Source organism: Cynocephalus volans, chromosome 2 (assembly GCF_027409185.1).
Source record: "Cynocephalus volans isolate mCynVol1 chromosome 2, mCynVol1.pri, whole genome shotgun sequence".
Classification (NCBI taxonomy): Eukaryota; Metazoa; Chordata; class Mammalia; order Dermoptera; family Cynocephalidae; genus Cynocephalus; species Cynocephalus volans.
In genome coordinates this window covers 186,570,824-186,596,011 of record NC_084461.1, presented here as the reverse complement: position 1 = coordinate 186,596,011, position 25,188 = coordinate 186,570,824, and the positions used below count along the sequence as shown (strand labels likewise).

General features: G+C 39.6%; 1 protein-coding gene across 2 annotated transcripts; it reads left to right on the top strand.

Annotated features, from left to right (window-relative positions):
* Nucleotides 1–715: 715 nt before the first annotated feature.
* On the top strand, nt 716–25,188 carry DENR (density regulated re-initiation and release factor). Of its 2 annotated transcripts, none has more exons than XM_063086522.1 (8): nt 716–919; nt 1,525–1,639; nt 17,298–17,317; nt 18,012–18,096; nt 19,929–20,012; nt 22,153–22,269; nt 23,173–23,312; nt 23,422–25,188. In XM_063086522.1, exons 2-8 carry the CDS (start codon nt 1,534–1,536, stop codon nt 23,464–23,466), a joined length of 597 nt encoding a protein of 198 aa, XP_062942592.1. In that variant the 5' UTR covers nt 716–919; nt 1,525–1,533; the 3' UTR covers nt 23,467–25,188. The 2 variants fall into 2 exon arrangements, with proteins under 2 accessions (XP_062942592.1, XP_062942591.1); XM_063086521.1 differs by having other exon boundaries at nt 718–857.

The window sequence follows — 25,188 nt, the reverse complement described above, 5'->3', positions numbered from 1 at the left end:
ATTATCAGTTCCATTTCAGAAATGGGACTCAGGCTGAGTATGAATATGAAGAAATTTTCCCCAAATGAAACAAAACACAAAATGTGACCCTGTAGTTACACCTACCAGGCTTCAGACTCCTGAGAGAAAGCCTGAGATGGGATAGATTAATTCCAATTTAGAACACACATAAGGATAGGTAAACACAAGGAAGGCGATGTAAATAATCCTCCTTAGAATAGTGGTGAGTAAACAAAAAAGAGAAGAAAATAGTTGTTAGAGTGGTGAGATTGTGGCCGATGAAAAAAATTTAAATAGCGTTGATATTATCTTTTCAACAGTAATTCCTCCAATTTAGGGTGTGGTGTTGAAATGAGAGTAAACGCCTTATCCAGCTGCAATCTCCCCGCGGAGGAGTGACTTTTCCATTGGGCTGGAAGTTAGTCAGGACTCCAGGATGCACCCCAGACACCGGGGCAATGTTCCCCGGGCCCATTAACAGAGAGTCATGCTGACTCACGTGCATGTCTCTGCGTCTCCTGTCCGCGTCCTCTCCCGCGCCCCCATCTCCCACAACCCACCTTCTCCATGGCGTAAGGAGCACAGCCTACCCGCAGCCCGTTTCTCAACTTCTTGGTCCCGCCCCCTTGAGCGGAAGGCGCATGCTCTTTAATTTCTCTGCGCCCCCGCCTTCAGGCTTCTCGCGACATCCGCAGAGAGGCGGCCTGAATCTCGCGATAAAGTTTTATTGTCTCGCGGGAGCGCGCCCGGCAGACGGGCTCTCCGGCGGCCCTGGCCGAGGGAGAGGAGTTGCATGTGTCCCTTCAGCTGGCGGTAGCAGCGGGAGCGGAGGCGGTGGGGGCTGTGCGATCGCCTGGGTACGACCCCTTGTGCCTTTCCCGCCTCCGAGAAGCTTGTAGAGAGCGTGGGGGAAGCTGAGGTGCTGCCTGGAGGAAGGGGGCTGGGCGTCTCCACACCCCCGCCCGCATGGGGCCCCTTTTGGTGCCCGGGGATAGCCCCTTCGCATCAGACCTGGTCGCCCTTGTCGCTCCTGTCGCCCCAGTGTTCTTACATTCTGCCCTTCCCTGGTCCTTCTGTCCCCATTTTCTCTTGTCCTCCTCAGGGTCTGGTCACCCCGCCCCCTCCTATCGTTATTTCTGACTTAAGTGCCCCTACTATGGGATTTAGCTGCCCTTACACCCTGCGCTCTGGGCACCTCGGGTGACCCATCCCTTCTTCCTAGGCTTTTCCAGCTTCTCTTCGTCCAGCTGCTTTGGAGATTTTCTTTCTTACTTCAGTTTGCATCCTTCCCATTATCACCCTCAGACCTTTTGCTCCGTCTCTTCCGAGGTCACCCACCCCATGTGCCGCAACTGCTCCTACTTTATGAATCTAATGCAGCTTTTACCTCTCACTTAACAGAGAATTGAAACAGCTTTGGGGTGGGGGGATTCCTACTGGAAGTGGGTGAGACTGCACCTGAATGCTGCTCCTCTGTGGTCTTGGTTCCAAATAGTGAAAATGTGTTATTTTCCTTGCTCACAGGTTTGTGAAATGGCTGCTGACATTTCTGAATCCAGTGGAGGTGATTGCAAAGGAGACCTGAGGAACAGTGCCAAGTTAGATGCTGATTATCCGCTTCGAGTTCTTTATTGTGGAGGCAAGTATTGGAAGGCAGAAAATGACTTTTAGTCACTATCTTGTATGCGTTGTAGTAATAGTTTCACATTTGGTCCTTTTCAGCCTTTTTACCCCCCCATCTGTCTTTGTTATTTGGTGAATCCTTAACTGGTGGGAGAGGGGGCCTGGTGAGGAAGAGGCATGGGTTAACAGATTTTCCCGACCTGTGTCACTTATGTCTTACTACGTGGCCTGGAAGAGCTTACAGTCCAATTGGAATAGAGATGTGCAAATAGATTATTTCAGCCTGATGTTGTGTGCTAGTCTGGCTATTAAAGGTGGGCTTCTTTGGAAGATATTGAGTCTTAAGGGATGACAAGGACTAGATGAGGAAGTGGGGAAGGACATCTCAGATGAAGTGAACAGATGTACAAAAAAAAGCTTGATGCATAACAGTGGAGAAGTGAGCATCTTTGAATTAGTATAGTGTATATTATAGGGTGGGTGTCAGGGAGAAGATGAGGTAAGAGTGATGGTAGGACAGTCTTGGGAAAGTTGTCTTGGTTTGAGTAATACATATATTAGATTTAATCAAGATTTTTCTCCTGAATGTTTTTTTTTTTTAATACAGAAATATTTGTGAATTGTGAATGCTCTATTTTATTAGCATCTTGGAAAATTCAGAAAAAATCTAAAGATACAGGATAGTAAAAGGGCAAGTAAATATATTTTTTTCAATAAATATTTTTGAGCATTTCCTGTGTGTCTAGCAATGTTTTAGGTGCAGTGTACTGAGCAGTGAAGAAGTCAAAAAGGTTTTTAATGTCATGGACCTTAGGTTTTGTGAGGGCAATAGAGACCTCATCTGGAATTTCAGTATTGTAGAAGGGGAATTGATGTCATTGAGTTCAAAAATTGTAGCAACTCATCATTTATTGACTATCTTTGATAGTAAGGTTGATGTTCTATACCTCAGCAAAAGAGTAGGCAGCAGAACTTTTTGTAGGGTTGAGTTTCGTTATGATATTGATCTTATTTGGTTATATTCTTTGCCTTCGGAGTCATGGACCAGGGTTTGCATCCTGATTCCATAACTTACCAGTTATGTGACCCTGGGCAAGTTACTCGGTTTAGGAGTCTGTTCCTAATATCTGTAAAATGAAGATGGTGATTGCATCTTAAGTCAGATGACTCTTATGAAGCTCCTGGTACTGCAACTAACACAAGAACTTAATTCACTAAGTGCTAACTATTATTATTATTAGACAAGTATTAGGTTAGTATGGTTTCTTCATCCTTGTTTGTCAGATGTAGTTAAGAACTATTATTCTTTGTACCCTATTTCACTGAATCTAAGAATTCATATGTTATAAGATGTGCTATTATTTTAGGTTCCACTAAGAAACGATACCAGTTAGATTGACATGCCATAATTATAAGATGTATCCTTATAAAAATGTAGAAAGAAAGCCACATTAGAATTAAGTACAGTCTATGAAAACTATGCTGTTGAATTGCTTATGTCACTCCTAAGGTGGCTTTTGAAGAACTGAATACTTAATTCACTAAATATTTAATTCACTTCACTGATAATATGTGTTGATGAGAGGTTCCCAATGTTTTTGAGGAATGTTTAGTCTTTTCATTTTTCTCCCTACTTTGTAAAGATATTACAGGCACTAGGATGGGGAAAGGTGTACTTCTTCCTTAAGGATTCTAAAGTCTAGTTATATGAGAAGCACTTAGGGAATTAAGTGGTACTGGCTATAACTATGAATTAGGAGCTCAGGAAAAGGAGCGATCTTTGTTCAGAGGGAAACAGGAAAGTTTTCAAGGAAATGGGGTTTGAGTTAAGCCTTGGGTGATGGGTAGAACTTGCAAGGAAAGGTAAAGGAATTCATAACAATATGGTGGCAAAATTTAATATGGTACCTTCAAAGGAGAGGGAGAAGAAAGGGCTGATTGGAATAGAGTGCTGAGTTGGAGTATAGTGAGAAACCAGGCTAGGTTGGATGGGGTCATTTCTGGGGAGACATTTTGTCCTCAGGTTTGAGACTTTAGACACTGAAGTCCGTCTGAGTTTAAATCCTGGCTCTGCCTTTTACTGACTGTGACCTGGGCCAGTACCATCAACCATAAAATAGAGATAACAGTAGAGCCTACTTCAGAGAGCTGTTGAGAGGGATAAATGATATAATACAATAGAAGGTACATAACAATGTTTAGCACATGTTAAGTTCTCAGTAAATATTATTTATTATTCCTGAAAGTCAGATGAGAAGTTCAGAGTTGCTGTAGTCTTCACCATCTATGGGGAACTATTAGGTTCTTGAGCAGGAAAATAACAAAATGACGAGAGGATTAATATGTTGCATTGTTTAGAGGAGAGAGAAGCCGTGAACTGAAAGGCCAATTTCAGAAATGTAGGTTTGAGGTAAATGAGTGCCTTGCTTAGAGTGGAAGCAGTGTGAAAGGAAATAAAGGGCCAGCCAGTTAGCTCACTTGGTCAGAGCATGCTGCTGCTAACACCAGGGTCAAGGGTTCAGATCCCTGTACTGGCCAGCAGCCAAAAAATAAAAGGAAAGAAAGAGGGATAATCAAAGAAAAGATGAAACTTTTAACAGTGAAAAAGGAAATAGATTCAGTGAGAGAACTAAAAAACAGGACCACCACTAAAGTGATGAAGTTGAGAAGGAGTAGATTTGGAGATGGATGATGGGCTCATTTTTTCAATACAATGAATTTGAGTTTCTCTGAAGGGAAGAATCTAAGTATGTTGAAATTGGCAGCAGACAGATATAGAAAATAAGGATCTGGGACTATTAGCCACAGTGGTGATAGTTTGAAGGTGAAGAGTATATGAGCTTTTCCAAGGAAAGGGGAGAGAAGAGCCAGAAAGATCCTTGGGGTGTAGTTGTAGTGAGGTGAGCTGGGTGGATTTCACCATATAGAGAAGTTGCTTAATTAGTGAGAAGTTAGAAAGCTTAGTGAGAATGTCAGCCTCTAGAAATCCTGTCATATTTTTCTGTAACTGTGTAAAAGTGTAACTAGGGATACAAAAAAAATTGGTACATTTATTTTAACAAGATGCTCAGAATATAGGTTCCTGTTGTATTTTTATATGATGGTTACCTGTGAAACATTTTAAATTTGAAAGCCTATGTGAGTAAAGGATAAGATCTGTTTCCTGTGACTTCAAGGGGTCAGTGAACTAGGACTACAAGGTGGAAGCTACTGAAAGATGCATTTCTACCTGATGAACACTAAAGAACAATGCAGGATTTCATTTGATGCAAAAATATCCTTATGCTTAGTTGAACAAACCAATGGTGGAGATGGGTTTAGACTACCTTTTAGATTCCTTCTAACATTTACCATCTTGTAAAAATGATGGACTTTGTTAGGCAGCTTGGTAAGAAAGTATGATGACATTGTTAATTGCATCCATATCATAGGAAATCAACAATTTACAAAGACTGTAAAAAATATTTACTGAGTACTTTTGATGTATAAGGTCCTGGACTAAGTTCTGTGAAGGAATGTAAATTGGCAGAGGCCCTGTCCTTCATCTGCACATAACTTACACAGGGCAGATGATGAGTGCTGAAAGGAAGATACAGGTGAAATTGGCAGCAGAGAGAGACAGGAAATGAAAATCTGGGACAATTAGCCATAGTGGCGTACAGGAAGGGAAATGTTTCTTTCTGTTGTAGGGAATTAGGGAAGTCTATATAGAAGTAACCACAGTTGAATGGGGATTTGAAGGAAAGGTAGCTTCAGGCAAGCACAGAAGGGCTGAAGAACAGACATGCCAGGCAAAGGAGCAAAGGAAGAAAGGTAGGAAAGTAATGGAGAGTGTAGAGGGAGTTGCAGTTTGGTTGTAATGTGAGATTCATAAAGAGACTCCAAGTAGCAGGAAATTGTATGATGGTGTGGTTTGGGGCCAGACAGTTGTTGGGAGGACTTTATTTGTAGGTAATGGTAAGTCACTGAAGATTTTTGAGCAGAGAAGTTACATGAAGGTGATTTGGCAGCAGGATAAAAGTTGAAGGAGGCAAGCTTACTGGCCAGGCTATAATAAGACTTTAGACAAAATTAATGAGGGTTAAACTGAATGGCATAAATTAGTAAGAGAAGGTTGAGGAAGGGAGTATGATGGTAGAATCAACAGGATAAAGCAATTAATTGGGTTTGAGGACAAGGGAGAGGGGAGAAATACACTTATTAAAACAGTACTGAAGGGCCAACCCGTGGCTCACTTGGAGAGCGTGGTGCTGACACCACCAAGTCAAGGGTTAAGATCCTCTTACCGGTCATCTTTAAAAAAAAAAAAAAAACTGTACTGAATGTAAATTCTCTCAGATATTTAATGTTCTTGGGGTGCTTAGAGAAGAAAGAAAACCCTCAAATGGGGAAAAGGGGAAGGGAAGGGGGATGGGTGGACAGGGAAGGGGGAGGGGAGAGATTAGGTAAGGGGCATAAAGAATAAGTATGATTTGTAACAATGAGTATGCTAATAAAAAAAAAGAGAGAGGGCCAGCCCGTGGCTTACTCGGGAGAGTGTGGTGCTGATAACACCAAGGCCACGGGTTCGGATCCCATATAGGGATGGCCGGTTAGCTCACTGGGTGAGCGTGGTGCTGACAACACCAAGTCAAGGGTTAAGATCCCCTTACTGGTCATCTTTTTATTTAAAAAAAATAATAATAATAATAAAAAAATTTTAAAAAAGAAAGAAAGAAAACCTCAAATAGAATATCTAACCAATTAAAGAGAAAAATGAAAGAGATAGTGACATAGGCACATTCCTTATCATTCTTTCTCCTTCCCGTCCTTTCCCCCTTTTCAAAAAGAGAACACAAATTAGAAAAGATTGGATTCAGCTCTCAGCTAGAACTAGGGTTTCAGAGAGCGGCTTGAATTCATTTAGGAAACATGTTTTAAGCATCTGCTGTGTGCCAGGCACTGTGCTCCATGTATAGAAATGAGTAATAGGTAATTATCTAATGGAATCTCACAGCTTTAACAGAAGAGTTACAATGTACTAAATGTACACTAGAGAGTTGATCAGACTGCTGTGGGAATTAAAGAAGGAACCAACCAGTTCTACTTGGGAGTACTGAAAAAAGGAAAATTGAAGCTTATTGAATGTGAGCATATATTATTTAGTCTTCACAATAACTGAAATATCATCCTGATTTTATTGGTGATAAGTTTCTGGATAATTTAAATGATGGGGCTGAGATTAAAATCTAAGACCATCCATGACAACATCACCTTCAAGAAACCATCACAAGGTCTTGAAGAATGAGCAGGCATTTGCTGAGAGGAATGGCATGGTTAGAAGTTCACTGTGGGAGCCAGCCCGTGGTTCACTTGGGAGAGCATGGTGCTGATAATGATAACACCAAGGCCATGGGTTCGGATCCCTATATAGGGATGGCCGGTTAGCTCACTTGGGAGAGCATTGTGCTGACAACACCAAGTCAAGGGTTAAGATCCCCTTACTTGTCATCTTTAAAAAAAAAAAAAAAATAATAATAATAATAAAGTCCCTTTGGGCTGGAGCTCAGGGGAAGAGGAGGAGAGACTATGGAGTTCATGAAGGCGGGAGGAACCACTATGAGAGAAAGAAAAAACTGCTCTGAGCTTTTTGAGCTGTGGCCGCTTTAAGGCTGGAGCCGATGAGCGCATGGAGCAGAAGCTGGCAGAAGCCGCAGCTGTGCACTTCAGATGGAGTTACTTGGAGATGACAGGGGAGAAGAGGGCCTTGGCAGCCCCCAGGACAGCAAGACCACTAATAGGGTTCCTGTCGACCCATGCAGGAGTGAGGAGCCAGAACAACTGAAAAAAGGGAGCCATTCAGAGGTCAGTGAGTCATTGCAAGGGATTGGTGTAGGGCCTGTCCCATGGAAAGTGTTTGGAGCATGGGTGGTGGGGGATACGGGCCCACCGGGAGAACACTGGGACACAGCAAGGACAGCCAACCCACCCCCCAATCAGTGCAGGACCACTCAGAGGAGACTGGTCAGGAATGCAGAATTGCATGGGGTGCAGTTTGATGAAAAAACTCAGGCCCAGATCAGAGATTCTATACAACCCAGATCCATCAGGTCTCTGGAGAGCTGGAAGTACCTATAAGGTCAACCATTAAACTCTGAGCTGCACAAAAAGCCTTCCCTAGGGAAACAGCAGCAATGCATCAATTTAGCTCAACCACACAGCTCAAGTACTGGTTCCCACAGGAAGTTCCCCTGTTTTAGAAGTAAGCAAAGGACAAAAAATTAGTTCTGGCCCAGGCACACCACCAATGCCTCAGGGCCTGCCTGGGAACTGGAGACTTGGAGCCAGGGACCAGACCCCACTCCCACATCCAGGCATGCCACACCAGTGCCTTGGGGCCTGCCTGGGGACCCGAGGCATGGAGAAAGGGACCGGATCCCCCTCACACAAACTGGCACGATGCGCCAGCGCCTCAGGGCCCACCCAGGGACCTGAGGCATGGAGAAGGGGACTGGTCCCCCCTCCACAACCAGGCACACTGCGCCAGCACTTCGGGGCCCACCCAGTTGAGCCAGGGACCAGACACACCCTACAACCCGGCACACTGCCAGTGCCAAGGAGCGTGCCAAAAACGTCACATCCATGTGGGTGGCCCACCACAGCCACCACAATAATCATGGCTGCCACGAAAGTGGTTAGATGCCACAACCACCACGCAGATGGTCTGCCAACCACTGGAGTGTATTGACACAAGGAGAGTCACCAGCAGAGAGAAAGAAAAGAAGAGGATGTCTCCACAAAGCCCATTTCAGAGTGACAGAAGAAGCATCTGCTCTATGATAATATTGGGGTACCTGATCATACCTCTCAGCATTGGACAGATCATCTAGGCAACAAATCAACAGAGTAACCATTATTCTTTCAGAAGGAGAGAAGAAATCTAGGGTAATTAGAGGAGGGAGGGGGAGGGAGAAGGGGAGGGGGAGAGATCGGACAAGGGGCATAAAGAATAATTACAATTTGTAACAATATATATGCTAGTAATATTGATTTCATCAACATATCTCAATGTTGAACCCCCAAAATATGTATGATCAATTTGATTCAATAAATAAAATAAATAAATTAATTAATTAATTCTGCACTATAAAAAAAAAATAAAGTCCCTTTGGCCAGAGGTAGTATAACTTGTTTGAGGAACCAAAAGAAGGCCAGGCTGGCTAGGCTATAGTGCCAACAGCAAGAAGGAATGTGGTCTGAAATGAGGCTGGAACCAGACTAGCACACTCTTATAGGCCATGTTAAGTATTTTGGTCTTTATCCTACCAGTATAAAGACTTTTAATATGTGGGTCGACAAGGTCAGATTTGTATTTTTGAAAGATTATATGTGAGGTGTGGTTGGAGGAAGACCAGTTAAGAAATTATTGCAGTTGTCCACGGAGACACTTGGGTGCTGAAAATGAGATTGGGGATAGGAGAAGGATATGGAAAATGGCATGACTTGATGATGGGTTTACCATAAGGGATGGAGGAGAAGGAAGGATCAGAGATGACTCCCTAGGTTTCTGCTTTTTGTAGCTGAAAGTATGAATCTCATTCCAGGCTTGGGTGGGAAGATTGTGATAGAATATTGGATGAGCTGGTTTTCACTGACACAGGAGAAAGGAGTACATTTAGGTCAATGGTCTCTAACAGTGCAAAGGAGATCTGTGAAAAGAGGATGCCCCAAATTTAGCTAGATATATGGCTTTCATCTGGAAGACTCCATGCCTGGTAGCAGAAGGAACATTACTGAAAAGCTGCTGGAATTAGCAAGAATCTGTACTCTGAGAGAGAGAGGGTAACTTCAGTGTGCAGAGGCTAGAAGCAAGGAGGATGTGTGCTCATGCAAGTTCATATTAAGAAGGAGTGAGGAGATGCTTCCCAATATTTCATTTGAGGCTCTGCATTTTAAAATTTTACTTCTGTTTTTGACCATAATGTATGCAAAGTTAGTGATTTTGGTAAATGTTTACAATGAAATTTGTAATTGGAAATACTGACAGCATTTTTCCAGGTAATTATTTGATCCTGGCTATTCATTCTCTGTTCAAAAAGACAATTTTTATTACATGGAACTCAAGGAATGGTGACCCCAAAAAAACCCAAACCGTAAAAAACAACCAAACAAATTCTCTAAATTGGTTTGGACTTAAAAAAAAATTATTAGTTACTATAGACCAAGTAGAACTGTTAATTTAATATTTCTGAGTATTTAGAAATTTAATGTAATTCCATGAGATCTAGTTAATAACTAATGGTGCCTATTTTGGTTGTCTTCCCAATTCAGCCATGTGATATGATAGTTATTTCTCCTCATTCCTTGTTCTTATGAGCTCAGAAGCAGTGTTTGTGTCTAAGCTCATTCAGGATGTTAGGTACTCAGTATTTCTGAGTGAGTTTAAAGGCTGTTTCTTAAACATTAAACAGTGAAGTTATTGTTTAGTGGGTGTATTAGTCCGTTTTGTGTTGCTATAACAGAACACCTGAGACTGGGTAAATTATAAAGAACAGAGGTTTATTTGGCTTATGATTCTGGGACAGCTGCATCTGGCACGGGCCAAAGTCCAAAGTCTCATCTGAGACTAAGGCCAAACTCTTTCCACCTGTGAACCTGTAAAAATCAAAACCAAATTTATCTACTGCCAAGATACAATGGTGGAACAGACATTGGGTACACATTCCCATTCCAAAAGGGAAGAATACGCCAGAAGAAAGAAACAGACCCCAAACAAGTCTGCAACCCAGCAGGGCAGAAATTAAGTCTTAAAGCTTCAAAATAATCTTTGATTCCAAGTCCTGCATCCTGGACACAGTGGGGCATCTGGGCCCCCAAAGTCTCGGGCAGCCTTGCTTCCACAGTTCTGCCAGGTGCAGCCCATTGGGCTGCACTGGTACCTGTGGCTTTTCCAGGCTGGTGTTCCACTCTGGTAGCTCTACAGGTCTGGGTTCTCCATGGCAGTCCTGCTCTCACAGCTCCACTAGATATGGTGCTGATGGGGTTTCTCTGCTGCAACTCCCACCCCATGTTTCCACTTGGCATTGCTCTAGCAAAGGTTGTCTGTGGTGACACTGCCCCCTCAACAGATCTCTTCCTGGGCCGTCAGACTTTTCCATACATCCTTTGAAATCTGGGTGGAGGCCCCCAAGCCTTCCTAGCTCTGGCATTCTGTGAGCCTGTAGACTTAACACCACGTGGACACTGCCCAAGGCTTGCAGCATGTATTTTCCAAAGCTGCAGGTCCAGCCACACCTGGAGCCTATTTACCCACAGCTGGAGTAGCCAAAGCAGCTGGGGTGCTGGTGTTGGAAGCAGTTTCCCGAGGTGGTCCTGGGCAGTGAGCCTGTGGAGGGTGCCTCAGGCCTGTTCCCCAAGACTATTTTGTCTCCCTCTGTCTTTGGGCCTGAAATGGAAGGTTTGGCCCCAGAGGCTTCTGCAGTGCCTTCAGGGCCTTTTCCCCCTTCTCTTGATAATCCTTTTCTTTTGTGTTAATCTTCTTACTACCATGGAATTTTCCTTCTGAAAATGCTCTCTGCTTCGCTACCACATGGCCAGGCTGCAAATTTTCCAAATCTTTACATTCTGCTTCCCTTTTAAATTTTGGCTTTATGTCTTGCCTTTGCCGCCATAACTCAGAGTAGGCTATTTCAAGTAGCCATGCAGCTTCCTTAATGCTTTGCTGCTTAGAAATTTCTTCTGCTAAATACCCTGGTTCACAACTCTCAAGTTCCAACTTCAACAAATTCTTAGGGCATGGACATAATGCAGCCAAGTTCCTTGCCAGTTCACAGCAAGTGTAATCTTTGATCCAGTTTCTGATAAATCCTTCTTATTTCTGTTTGAGACCTCCTTAGAAGGGTCTTTACAGTCTACATTTCTTTTTTTTTTTTTTGGTCGTTTTTTCGTGACCGGCACTCAGCCAGTGAGTGCACCGGTCAGTCCTATATAGGATCCGAACCCGCGGCGGGAGCGTCGCCGCGCTCCCAGCGCAGCACTCTACCAAGTGCGCCACGGGCTCGGCCCTACAGTCTACATTTCTATCAGCATTCTGCTCGCCACCATGTAACCAGTCTCTTAAGACATTCCAAACTTTCTCTTATCTCTTTGTCTTCTTCTGAGTCCTCCAAACTCCTCCAACCTTTGCCTAACACCCAGTTCCAAAGCTGTTTCCATGTTTTCAAGTATTTGTTATGAGCAACACCCCACTCCTGGTACCAATTTTCTATATTAGTCCATTTTGTGTTGCTATAACAGAACACTTGAGACTGAGTAATTTATAAAGAACAGAGGTTTATTTGGTTTACAATTCTGGGGCAGCTGCATCTGGCGTGGGCCTCAGGCTGCTTCTACTCATGGTGGAAAATGGCAGGCAGCCAGCCAGCAAGTACAAGCAGGTCACAAGGCGAGAGGAAGCGAGAGAGAGGGGAAGTGTCAGGGTCTTTTAAACCAGCTCTTGCGGGAGCTAGCAGAGTGAGAACTCACTCATTAATCCCCCCACCTAGGGAGAGCATTATTCCATTCATGAGGGATCCACCCCCATGACTCAATCAGTTTCCAACACTGCCACATTGGGGATCAAATTTCCACATGAGTTCTGGGAGGACAATACATCCAAACTCCATCATTGGGTACAGAGTTTCAGTTTAGAATGATTAAAAAGTTCAGAAGATGCATAGTGGTGATGGTTTTATAATAATAGGAATGAGCTTAATACCACTAACTGTATACTCAGAAATGGTTAAAATGGTAAATACATATATTAAACAGTGAACAATTTACCATCAAACAAAACCCTATTTTTCTACTTTCATAGTTTATGCCAAATGGGCAGGGGATGTATTTTCCAGTGATCAGATGTCATTTTGTTTTGTCATGAAATATGTGTTAAATTGGTATCTATATATGGCTTAAACAATTTGTTTATGGATTTTAGCAGCCAAAGTTAGGAAAATATAGGTTATTTTTTAGGTGTAAAAAGGCAAGATGTAAAATAAAGTATGTAGTGTGCTGTAAAAAGCAGGGTTAGAGATCATATGCCTGTATGTGCATAGGTTATTTCTGGAACTTTAAATGAGAAGCTGTTAGGAGTAGTTACATTTGGAGATCAGGAGTGGGAAGGAGGAGACCTATTTTCTACTATAAACTCTTTGTGCTGTTTGGATTTTTTATTATGTGTATAATAATAATTTTTTATTAGGTGGTTTTCCCTTACCACAAAGTTACAATGAGTAGTAGGTGGAGCAACTTTTAGTCAAATGTACTATATTTTATTTACTGTAAAAGCCATGAATTTTAAGATGCTTCATTATTTTTTGTGCCAAGAAGAAAGAAAGAAAATGCTGCTGATTAAGCAGTCACATCTCAACAGTTGTAAGATGGATCTAGATATCAGAAATGTTCAAACGTAAGAAGAAAAAAAGTGTCTTAGAATTGATGAAATATGGTGCTATAAAAATGTAAATGGAATTGAAATTAGTGTAGAAATCTTTTTTAGCATTCCTTTTGGTATGAAACATTAACAATTACATTGATATTTAAATTTTCCCTGACTTTTAATTATGAAAATATTTAAATGTACAGAATAATTTAAAGATTGAACACCTATATACTTTGACCAAAATTACACAATGAATACTTTGTACTTTCTGGGATATATTTCAGATTTACAGAGAAGTTGCAAGAATAGGACAAAAAATTTCTCAATATCTTTCATCCAGATTTCCCAAATGTTAATATTTCACTACATTTGCTTTCTTTGTCTCTCAACATTGAAATAATATTATTATCTAATCTGCAGACCTTGTTGAGGTATTCCTCAGTTATCCTAATAATTCTTTTTTTTCTTTTTTTAAAAATTTTGTCCTAATAATTCTTTATGGCAAAAGAAAATTCAAGATCATATATTGGGTTCAACCAACAGGTCCCTTAATTTCCTTTAATCTGGAACAGTTTCTCAGTACTTGTATTTCAAAACATTGATATTTTTTGAACAATATAGGCCAATTATTTTGTAGAATGTCCCTCACATTCTTTTTTTTTTTTTTGTCTTTTTCATGACCGGCACTCAGCCAGTGAGTGCACTGGCCAGTCCTATATGGGATCCGAACCCGCGGCGGGAGCGTCGCTGCGCTCCCAAGCGCTGCACTCTCCTGAGTGCGCCACGGGGCCGGCCCCGTCCCTCACATTCTTCATGTTGCATTGCATCAAGAGGTCATAATGTCAGGTTGTTCCACTGTTGGTGATGTTAACTAAGTTTGAAGGTGACTGCTAGATCTTTGAAAAGGTACAGTTATCCCTTTGCAAAGAGTAAGTGATCTGTGGATGGAAATTGACTTTTAAAAGCACATAACTGCTGCCCAGTAGCAGGCAAGAGAGCGCACCCAGGGTCCTATGCAGGAACTGAGGGCAGCACCCCCCACCCTGGATGAAAACACCACTTCTGTGTGGGTTGCCCAACACAGCTGCTGCCACAAAAGTAGCTCAATGCCACAGCCACCATACAGGCAACCTGCCAGACACTCAAGTGCCTTGACACAAGGAGAGTCACCAATGGAGATCAGAAAAAGAAGAGGACTTCTCTCTCCTCAAAGCCCACTCCAGAGTAATGGAAGAAGCAACTGCTCTATCAGATGTATTGACATAGAGATGCTAGAATATGAAGACCCAGGAAAATATGACACCACCAAAAGAATACAGTCATTCTCAAATACTAGGGCCTATAGAGCGGGAAACCCTTGAAATGACTGAAAAAGAATTCCGAGCAACAATCTTAAGGAAACTCACCGAGATACAAGAAGACTCAGACCACATAATGAAACAAGGAAAAAAATCCATGATATGAAGGAGGAAATTTACAAAGAGATTAATACCTTAAAAAAGAATGTGGCACAACTCATGAAACCAAAACATTCATTCAACAAAATAAAAAACACAACTGAGAGCTTAGCAGCAGGCTAGAACAAGCAAATGAAAGAATTTCTGATCTTGAAGATAGTCTTTTTCAAATAACTCAGGCAGACCAAAAAAAAAAAAAAAGGGGGAAAAAGTTTTAAAAATGAAGAAAATCTAAGAGAGCTAGCAGACAACCTTAAATGCACAGATGTTCAAATCATGGGTTTTCCAGAAGGGGAGGAGAAAGGAAAAGATATGGAAAACCTATTCAACAAAATAATAATGGAAAACTTTCCAGGTATAAGGAGAGACATGGACCTTTGCATCGAGGAGGCTCAAAGATCCCCAAACAGATTCAACCCAAAAAGATCCTCTCTAAGACACATTATAGTCAAATTGGCAAAGCTTAAAGACAAAGGGAGAATCTTAAAAGAAGCAAGAGAACAACATCGTCACCTACAAGGGAGCCCTTATCAGACTAACAGCAGACTTCTCAACAGAAACTCTATAACCCAGAGGAAAATGGGATGTTATATTCAAAATGCTAAAAGAAAAAAACTGCCAGCCAAGAATGCTATACCCAGCAAAGCTAACCTTCAGAAATGAGGTAACAATAGTGTATGTTTCAGACAGACAAAAACTGCTGGAGTTCACCATCACATGACCTGCCCTATAAGAAATCCTCAAGGAAGTCCTGCATCTGGAATCTGAAAAATCACTACCACAAATACAAGAAAGAACAAAACTACCGGTAGAACAAAAATGCAAATGAGAAAGAGAAAGAAATGAAATCTTAACCAGCACAAAAAACCATAATGACAGTGTAATAATGCCCTTGCTTTCTGATTTTAGTAATTTTAGTCTTCTTTTCTTTTGGTCTGTCTAGATAAAGATTTGCAAAGTTTGTTGATCTTTTTAAAGAATCAACTTTTGGTTTTGTTGATTTTCTTTATTGTTTTTTAATTCCCTATTTCATATATTTCTGTTGTAATCTTCGTTATTTCCTACTTATATTTGCTTTTGGTTTAGTTTGCTCTGTTTTCTATTTTCTTATTTTTTTTATTATTCTTATTTTTCTTATTTTTAATATAGGTGCTTACAAGCATAAATTTTCCTTTAAGCACTGCATGAGCCCTGTATCCTATAAATGTTGATATGTTGTGCTTTGATTTTTATCTCAAAGTACTCTCTAATTTCCATCTGATTTTTCTTTTTACCCATTGTTTATTGAGGAGAGTGTTTAATTTCCACACATTTGTGAATTTTGTAAATTTCCTTCTGTTACTGTGGTCAGAGAATATACTTTCTATGATTTTAGTCTTTTTAAATGTATTAAGACTTGTTTTGTGGCCCAAAATTTAAAAAATAAAATAAAAGCAAATAACTGAACTTGGAGGAATTGTCCAAATTTTTTCATTGCATTAAAATTTTTCTGAACTGAGTATAATTTGAAATGGTATACAAAATTTTATAGTTTGAGTATTTTCTCTAATGGTATTTAGCCTATAAAATTAAATTCTGAAGGTATGGCTGACTAATATTTGAACTTGAACTGTGAAAAATATGGAGCTCTGGCTAACTAGGGAGAGCTTTGTTGGAAGGAACCCTAGAATAGACCAGACTAGGTTAGACTGATAGATTCTAGTTTCCTTCTGACACATACCACCTTTGTCATTGGATGAGCTCTTTAACTTTTTTTAGGGGCTCATCTATAAAATAGTGATGATGGTGGTAACATGGTGGTATGTTAGTGGGGTGAGGGCAGGCAGATCATTTTCACTGGCTGGCAAAGTTGAGTTGCCTGTTCACTTTTCGTAATCTAATTTAATGGTTAAGAACATGAGCTTAAAGAACAGACCACGGTTCAAATCCTCTTATCCAGATACAAGTGGGTTACTTACTCTAAGCCTCATTTTCCTCTTCTGTAATACAGATGTGATTCTTACCTTTCAGGGTTGTGATGATTAAACATAATAGTAAATATAAAGTATAGCAACGTGCCTGGCATATAATAGATGCCCAATGTGTGGTAATTCCTGTTATTAGTAATGTTGTACCTCCTCTGCTCTCCCTCAGAAATCTCAAGATACTGGGCACACTGAACTACTCCATTGTAAATCTTAAAAATGAAAACAAAATAAGCAGTTGATTCAGTAGTAGAATAATAGTTAAAATTCAGAAGCTCTTTGAGTTCCTCTAGTCCATTAGCCAGTGCATGCTATACAATGACAGGATTGAATCAATGTTCCTTCTAGCTTTATAATTTCATGGTCTTATGTAGCGTAATGTGAAGAAGAAAAGGAAAAGTGTATTGCAAAGAAATGGTAGCAAAAGTGCTGCTGAAGTCTGTAAATGTGTCAGTATGAATAAAAAGCAGTGGCTGTTTTGATAAAGCTATCAAAAGAAGTAACCAGCTCCATTCAAGCTTTGTTTTATGGGAAATTGCTCCCATCTTAACTTAGTTTCAGACTCACTGAAATGGTTATGGCAAGCCCTTAATATATGCAAGATAGTATAATTTGATGTTCCATCAACTGAAGGAGATAGTCATTAGATCAGAAAATCAAGATAGTATCATCTCATATAATCATGTGTGTTTTACCTCCAAAAACCCCTGAAGAGTGACATTGGAAAAGTGGTACATAAAAATTATAGGAAAAAGGTAGAAATGAGGCATTTTGTCAAATATAAAAGTAATGATGAACCCTCTGTGTGTATATATATTTAACATTTCAAATCGTTTTTTCTCTTTATTTCCCCAGTCTGTTCATTACCAACAGAGGTAAGTTCTTTAAAATTTTTTTCTCTTAACTTCTGCATTGAGGTCACTCTTGACTTTAGAGCTAGCTTGAAAACTTTTTTTACTTTTCATTTTCTATCATTTGATAGTAGAGTTTCAACCCTCTATAGAGAACTTTGGTTTAGAATAATTTTATGGTCTTACAAATTTTTATAAATTTATAAAATTTACAAATTTTATAAAGTCATACATATACATCTTTTGCACTTGGATATACATTTTGGATTTTTGCACGGAACTCATGAATTGTCAGCTAACAAAACAAGAGTAACCTTAAAGCCAAAATTTACATGTCTGAGCAGAGGAGGGAAAGAACAATATAAATTAGGTATAAGATTTTCTGAGTCAGGCTGTATGGGTAAGTCATGAAAATAATGAGGCACCTATGTGCCTAAAGCAAGAAATAGACATTTTTGTTTGTTGTTCCTTTTTCTAATGACCCTTCTATTTGATGGGGAGGAAGTAAATTGCTACAGTGAGTGGTGCCTAATCCTTTTTAATTTCTCATGGGGCATTTCCTGGTTGAATACAGATTTACTGTGGATAAGAAGTCAGGTGGGAGTAGTTTTGTCATTCTTTATACAGCACATATAGGGAGTGTTTTTTAATTAAAATGTTTTGGTTGATTGAAAATGTTCTGTTGTGACTCTGTTTTTTTTTTGTTTTTCCCTCTCAGTACTGTGAATATATGCCTGATGTTGCTAAATGTAGACAATGGTTAGAGAAGAATTTTCCAAATGAGTTTGCAAAACTTACTGTAGGTATGAACTTTTTTTCTTTCAACAAACTTGCATACCTGAAACAAATGCATGTATAACATTATTTTACAGATATGAAAGTCCTCCTTTAGTAGGGTATTAGAGAATTACATTTATCTTTAAAACTGTTAAAGTTCTTCCTGAGATAAGATAGGTCTAAGTATCAACTTTCTTATATAAAAAAGTAAATGATTTAGGGGCAAATATATATTCACATTTATTGTGAGCATACTATATGCTACAAAGTGTTTTAAGTTCTGAGGATAAAGCAATAAACAAAAGATCACATTCTAGAAGGGACACAAATGAAATAATTAAAACATGTAGCAAGTATGTAGATAGTGATAAGCTGGAAAGGGGGAGATACGACTTGTTGGGAAGCAATTTGAAATTTTAGGTAGCGACCAGGGAAGATTTTACTGTCAAGATGGCATTTGATTAAAGAACTTTAGAAGTGAGGGAGTAAGTCCTTCAGATATCTGGGGGAAGAACATTCCAGGCAGAGGACACAGCCAAGTGCAAAGGCCCTGAGGCAGAAACTTACAGTATATTCAGGAAATAGCATGGACACCTTTGTGTCTAGAGCTATTTGAAGGAGGGGAGAGGAGTTGGATATGAAGCCAGAGAAGTAATGGAGGACCACATCTTGTAGGTGAAAAGCCAAGACTCTGAGTGAAATGAGGAGCTCTTGGATGGGTTTGAGCAGAAGAGTGATAAGGTCTGACTTTTATTTCAGCAGCATTACTTTGGCTTCTCTGTTAAGAGTAAACTGAAGAGGGACATAGGCAGAAAAACAGGAGACCAGAAAGGAGGCTCTTGCAGTAATCCAGTCAGGTGATGACTTGGACCAGAATGGTAGCACTGGACGTGGTGAAAAGAGGTCAGATGGTAATTATATTTTGAAGGCAGAGTGACAGGATTTTCTGATGTGTTAGATGTGGGGTGTGAGGAAAAGGAATGACTAGAGTTTGGTCTAAGCAACTAGAAGAATAGAATTGCAGTTGCCAGAGGTGGGGAGGAGTGAGAAGAAACAAAGTCAATCTGCTTAAATTGATGGCTTCTTTTATGATTGGTAAAAATGAAGGTGGTAGCAGGAAGAAGGGAAAGCTGGGCTGGGAACACTCCTACTCAGTTAAACCCAGTTTTGTCCCACTCTTTGCTGCTTTGATTTTTTGATTTTTGTTTTTTGTTTTGTTTTTGGTGGCTGGCCAGTACAGGGATCCAAACCCTTGATCTTGGTGTTATAATGCCATGCTCTAACCAACTAAGCTAACCGGCTAGCCTGCTGCTTTGATTTTCAGATTATTTCCGTGAGGCATAAACCCCTAAACTTGATCAGGCCCTTTTGGATAGTAGCTACTCAGTCACTGTCAGTGGTTGGATAAGACCTCTCAAATCAGTTGTTGTAGACAGTCTACATGATTGGCCCTGAATGTGACCTGCCTAGGACATGATTGTGACTTGGAGAAAGCGGGGTGGTGGGGAGGGAGAAGCTTCTCTTATCCAAGACCAGATGTTAATAAGATTAATATGTTTAGATGCTGGGACACTCCTACAAAGCCTGAATGTTCTATGCATCTTTCAAGTGGCTAAAAAAATCCTAATCCTCACATATCAAAGACTTTATTTTCTCTTTTATTACCATACATTTTCCATAATGACATTAGAATTAGATTTTTTAATTGGAAACTAGCAATATAATCATTTGCTTTATAAATGTCATGCTCAATTGTTGGTAAAATGCCTATTTGTGTATAAGAATACTCAAAGGTGATTTTTTTTAAGCATTAGTATGAAATAATCTCAGTGCCTTTGGATTTCATTTTTATATCTAGAAAATTCACCCAAACAAGAAGCTGGAATTAGTGAAGGTCAAGGAACAGCAGGGGAAGAAGAGGAAAAGAAAAAACAAAAGAGAGGTAATCCATGTCTTGATTTGTACAAACATACCTTCCCTGTGATGGAAGGTACGAATAATAAAAGAGTTCCCAAAGTGAATGCATCTACCTGTTACTGTAATTCCACACATATATCACACAGAGAGGTACAAAATCATATTCTCAGGATTATGATTGTATATGGTATGATTTGGGCTTTATCAGCAAGTTTAGACCTAAGAAAACATGCTTAGTTTTCCTGTATATAGGTAAAAAGCAACCAGTAAGCTAGAATACCTGTGTATTCTGTTTAATGGGGGTGAGGACATTTATTCAAGGTTTTATCCTCTCATTACTTCTGATAGCTCAATTGAAAGTTCTGTCTTACTGAGCTCTGTTGTGTATACTTGTCTCTCTGCTCCTTCTCAAACTAGTTTTTTGTGCTCTGGATCCTGTCCTGCCTGTTTCTTCTTCATTAATTTTTCTTCCCATGACTAAAATTAGCTCATAATTATTTTCAGGATTTTGAATCTTTAAAAAGAACTGTCCCAAGAACCTTTACTTCTCTCTACCTTATCCCTCCCCTTCCCTTCTTAGCCAGATTTCTTCACTAAGACTAGACTCACTATCTTCCTATCTGTTCTGTTGTTTACTGTTTGCTTCTCAGTTGTCTTGACCCGGCTTTCATGCCACTGAAACTCTTCTTATAAAAGTCCCCAGTGGCTTGGTAATCACTAAGTAATAAGAGCATTTGAGCACTCTCCTCTTCTTGAAGTGTTGTACTTCCTTGATTTCTGTGGCATTCTTCCTAGTTCTCTTATCACTCCTTACTCTTCTGTGCAGACTTCTTTTTGGTTTTGGTGGCTGGCTGGTATGGGGATCTGAACCCTTGACCTTGGTGTTATAACACCATGCTCTAATCAACTGAGCTGACTGGCCAGCTCTTCTTCCTTCTGTCCCTTAAAAGTTGGTGTTTCTCAGGATTCTGCACTCTTATCTTCTGGTTCTGCATGTTCTCCCTGGATGACTCTTGTCACATCCCTAACTTCTGCCACCACTGTACACTTAAAATTCCCAAATCTCTAGACCTGGCCCATGTCTCTAGATTGGAAGTGTGCATGGTCCCACAGGTATCTTGAATGCAGCACTTCCAGATTAGTTTAAACTAAGTTCCAAATTGACTTCTTTCATTTCCCCATTTTAGTTAGTGACAGCATGATTTATCCAGTCATCTGAGCCAGAAACCGGAATACTATCTTAGGTTCTCTCTCTCTTTGTCCCCTTTAAAGGGAGGAGGGTGGAATGTGCTAAATTCTGTTGTTTCTCCTCCTTCATCTCTGTCTTGTGCCCAGTGGCCATTACTGTTGCCACTGCTTTGGTTTAGATTTTGATTAATTTCTGTTTGAACTAGTGCAGGAGCCTCCTCAATGACTTTTCTGTCAGCCTCACTGTTTGCAGATCCACCCTCCACACTATGGCTAGAGTGATCCCGATAAAACATAACTATGGCTATTTCATTCCTGCATAGTCTTTCAAAGGCTTCTCCTCTTCCACAATAGAAAGTCAAGCCCTAGAGTTCAATATACTAGTCCATTAATGACTGGTATGTAATCTTTTGCTCTTCTGGCTTCATCAGCTACATGTTTATAAGCATCCTTCAGTCAAGACAAGTGTGGTTCCCAAATATGGTGCCTCTTCTCCTCTCTGCACTTGTTCCCTCCCTGGAATGTCCTTTCTTATACCTTTCCAGCCCTTTTTCCTTCACTTGGATACTCCTTATTCTTCAAGACCCAGTTTAGATGTCTCTTCCTCTAGTAACCTTTTCTGTCCTCTGGAAGCAGAGTAAGTCAGTTCTCTGCAGAATTATGGTAGTACCTCATTCACGGATCCTGCCAAAGCGTATATCAGGTTGCTGTGGTTATTTTTTGTCTCCCTTTATGAGACTGTGAAGCCTGGAGGGTAGGGACTATGTTCTGTTCCTCTTTGGGTCCTCAGCCCTTAGTGCAATGCTGGGCACATAGTAAGTACTTAATAAATGGTTATTGAATGAATACATACATGTGTTTATTAATTTTGTATTAGAGAAAAGAAATTTAAAACTTTTGAAAATTGACAAATTTAAATACTTAATATTCTGTAATGATGAAACAATTAATGCTAATCTCTTTCTTAATAAATAAAGGTGGAAGGGGTCAAATAAAACAAAAAAAGAAGACTGTACCACAAAAGGTTACTATAGCCAAAATTCCCAGAGCAAAGAAGAAATATGTAACAAGAGTTTGTGGTCTTGCAACTTTTGGTGAGTTCGGGCTTAAGTGTGTTTAAAATATGTGAACTATATTCTCTCTCTCTCTCTCTCTTTTTATCTGGCATCATGAAAAACTTTACAGGTCTGTTTTTTGCTAAGAAGATACAAAATGAGGTTTTGCATTTCTAACTATAGCTTTGAAATTAAATTTTAGAGAAATTTAAAAGTCTTTCGTAGAGGGAACTGATATAACTTTTTCCTTTCTGGACTTCCTACCTGGGCACATTTTATGTAGAATGTGGAGAGCTGGATAAGATTCCTTTCGAAGCCTACCAGTGCTTCTCTGTCCTCTGCAGGCTTGGTGGCAAAGGGTGGCAAAATGCCTTGTCCCCTCTGGGAATGACAGTAGAGGGTGAGGGAAGGTGGGTAGCAGCAGAATGTCCTGCTTCAGATCCCTTCAGTGCCTGGAGGCCTTGAATGAATAGTGAAACTGGGTTGGAAATGTAAACCGAGGTCTCTGTGTGTGACAACACAGATTTTTATCACTGGACCACATTATAAATATTAAGGTTTTCTTTCTCTGCTGTAAATTTTTCTTTTATAAAAGGAACTTAAACAAAAGAACTTCATTTCTACTTGAAAGTACGTATGTAATGCTCAGAATTAACATGTTTTTGGATTTATTTTGGTCTTACTGTATGAATTAGAGATAGTATGGATAATGCTGTTTTTATTATGAGCCTTAATTTGACCTTGAAATCATGAGTTGAATTGTTAAGACCCCTGCCTATGGTAGTTTGTAATTATTGTTCTGAAAGGAATATGAAGCCCATTAACACAATCTGTTTTATGAATTTAAAATGCAGATTAAATTTCAAAATGGAAAAATATCTAAAGATGCCAAATTCCAATGATAATCTTGCTTTTTCTTTAAAAAAAAAAACAAAAAAACAGAAATTGATCTTAAAGAAGCACAAAGATTTTTTGCCCAGAAATTCTCCTGTGGTGCCTCGGTAACAGGGGAGGATGAAATCATCATTCAGGGAGACTTTACAGATGACATCATTGATGTCATTCAGGAAAAATGGCCAGAGGTGAGTACTTGGAATGTATGCATGCATAGAAATAAACTTTTCAAGCAAATTGCTTCCATTTTTTCCTTTTCTGATATCACAACTCATGAAATATAATTATGTTTTATAGGTGGATGATGACAGCATCGAAGATCTTGGAGAAGTGAAGAAGTGATTTTAAAAATTTGTCTGTATTCAACGATCTGAACAGAGAGTTGATATGGCCAAAGGGAGAGAGGCCTTTGAAAATATATATATATTTATCCTACAGTAAAACTGTAGACTGCCCTTGTCCTTGGTATTTTCACTGTTCTGTATAAGGCTGCTTGTTTTTTTATTGCCAAAGTCTAATAAACAGGGAGGACCGTCATGCTCATATGCATGAGATAGAACTTAGTCAAATAAAAAATTTTGATCATTAGGTACTGACTTTTCTCTTTCTCTTTTTAACTTTTTATTTTTGGAAAGACACTGTAAACTTTTTGTGGGAAACATTTCTGTTGATAATTTTACTGATCTAAAGCTGAGTGATTTTTTAAAACAGAATTTGAATTTGGTTTCCTCAACCATAATATGTCTCCTTGCTTCTTTGGTGTGATAATATTGAGGTGGGTGAAAATCTAATAGATTTGTGGTTGAATTTACTTCATTATTACCAACAAAGACCACTTTGTGGGCACAATAACATACTGTTGGTGGGAGTCGTTCAAGCTATTCTGGAAATTATTTGGTAAAGTATATTAAAAGCCTTAAAACCACGTGCACTATTAGACCCAGTAAGCCACTTCTTTGACATTATGCTAAAGTAATAATGACTCTTGCATAAAACTGTGGATGAGGGTGTTCATCACAATGTTATTCATAATATCAAAAAATTGCAAGTAATATAAATGAACAGTTGAGAAATGGTTAAAGAAGTGATGGTGCATCATGTGGTAGAATATTATGCATATATTTAAAAATCATATTTTCCAAGGAAACTTGGAAACATGTTTGGTAATGGTAAGTGGGGGTAAACTCCAAATCCATTTTAGACGTTCATTATTATCATTGTTCTGAGTGGAAGGATGTTCAGAGACACTGGGAGTTGTTCTGGCTATAAATTATGTGAGTAAAATTCGACTAACCAGGGCCGAGCCCGTGGCGCACTCGGTAGAGTGCTGCGCTGGGAGCGCGGCGACGCTCCCGCCGCGGGTTCGGATCCTATATAGGAATGACCGGTGCACTCACTGGCTGAGTGCCGGTCACGAAAAAACGACAAAAAAAAAAAAAAAATTCCACTAACCAATTAAAAATAATATGCACCTTACTGCACCGTACTAGCCAGCCACCAAAAAACCCAAAAAACAAAAAATATGCACCTTACTCAATATATAGTCTGTGAATTAGAAACTGAAACATATCTTTCTCACAGGAGAAAGAGTGACAATTTTAATGAATACATTAGATAAATTTAGACTTTGTTTTAAGTCAGGTGCTGCAAATTGAAAAGAAGCTTGTATTTTAAATTGCTATAGACACCTTTAAGAAACTTAGAACTCATGAAACCATTGTTTATTGCCTTGAAAATTACAATCAAATGAATGTTTTAAAAAGATAATTAAAAGTCTTAGAAAAATATGTAATAAAAATGTAGATTTAAAAAGATTCTGTATAAAGTGTGAATTTTACTAAATAAGATTACCTAGTGAAGCAAATTTACCCATCAAGACCATTTGGTGTGTGTTAATGTATGTATTTTGTTGGTGCTGGAAGATGTCCATGTATTAACACATGTGACTTCATGTAAACATTCTTAATGTTCACAGTTGTTGGCAAATGCAGTTTCAGTCCATATATAGCCGGCAATGGATGTTTCTGCAGGAAAATGCAGAATTAAAATTGTCTTTGCATATAA

Coding starts and splice junctions, on each gene's coding strand:
- DENR (XM_063086522.1), top strand. CDS start 1,534: ATGGCTGCTGACATTTCTGAATCCAGTGGAGGTGATTGCAAAGGAGAC. Junction 1,640..17,297: donor TCGAGTTCTTTATTGTGGAG/GCAAGTATTGGA, acceptor TTATTTCCCCAG/TCTGTTCATTACCAACAGAG. Junction 18,097..19,928: donor GTTTGCAAAACTTACTGTAG/GTATGAACTTTT, acceptor TTTTATATCTAG/AAAATTCACCCAAACAAGAA.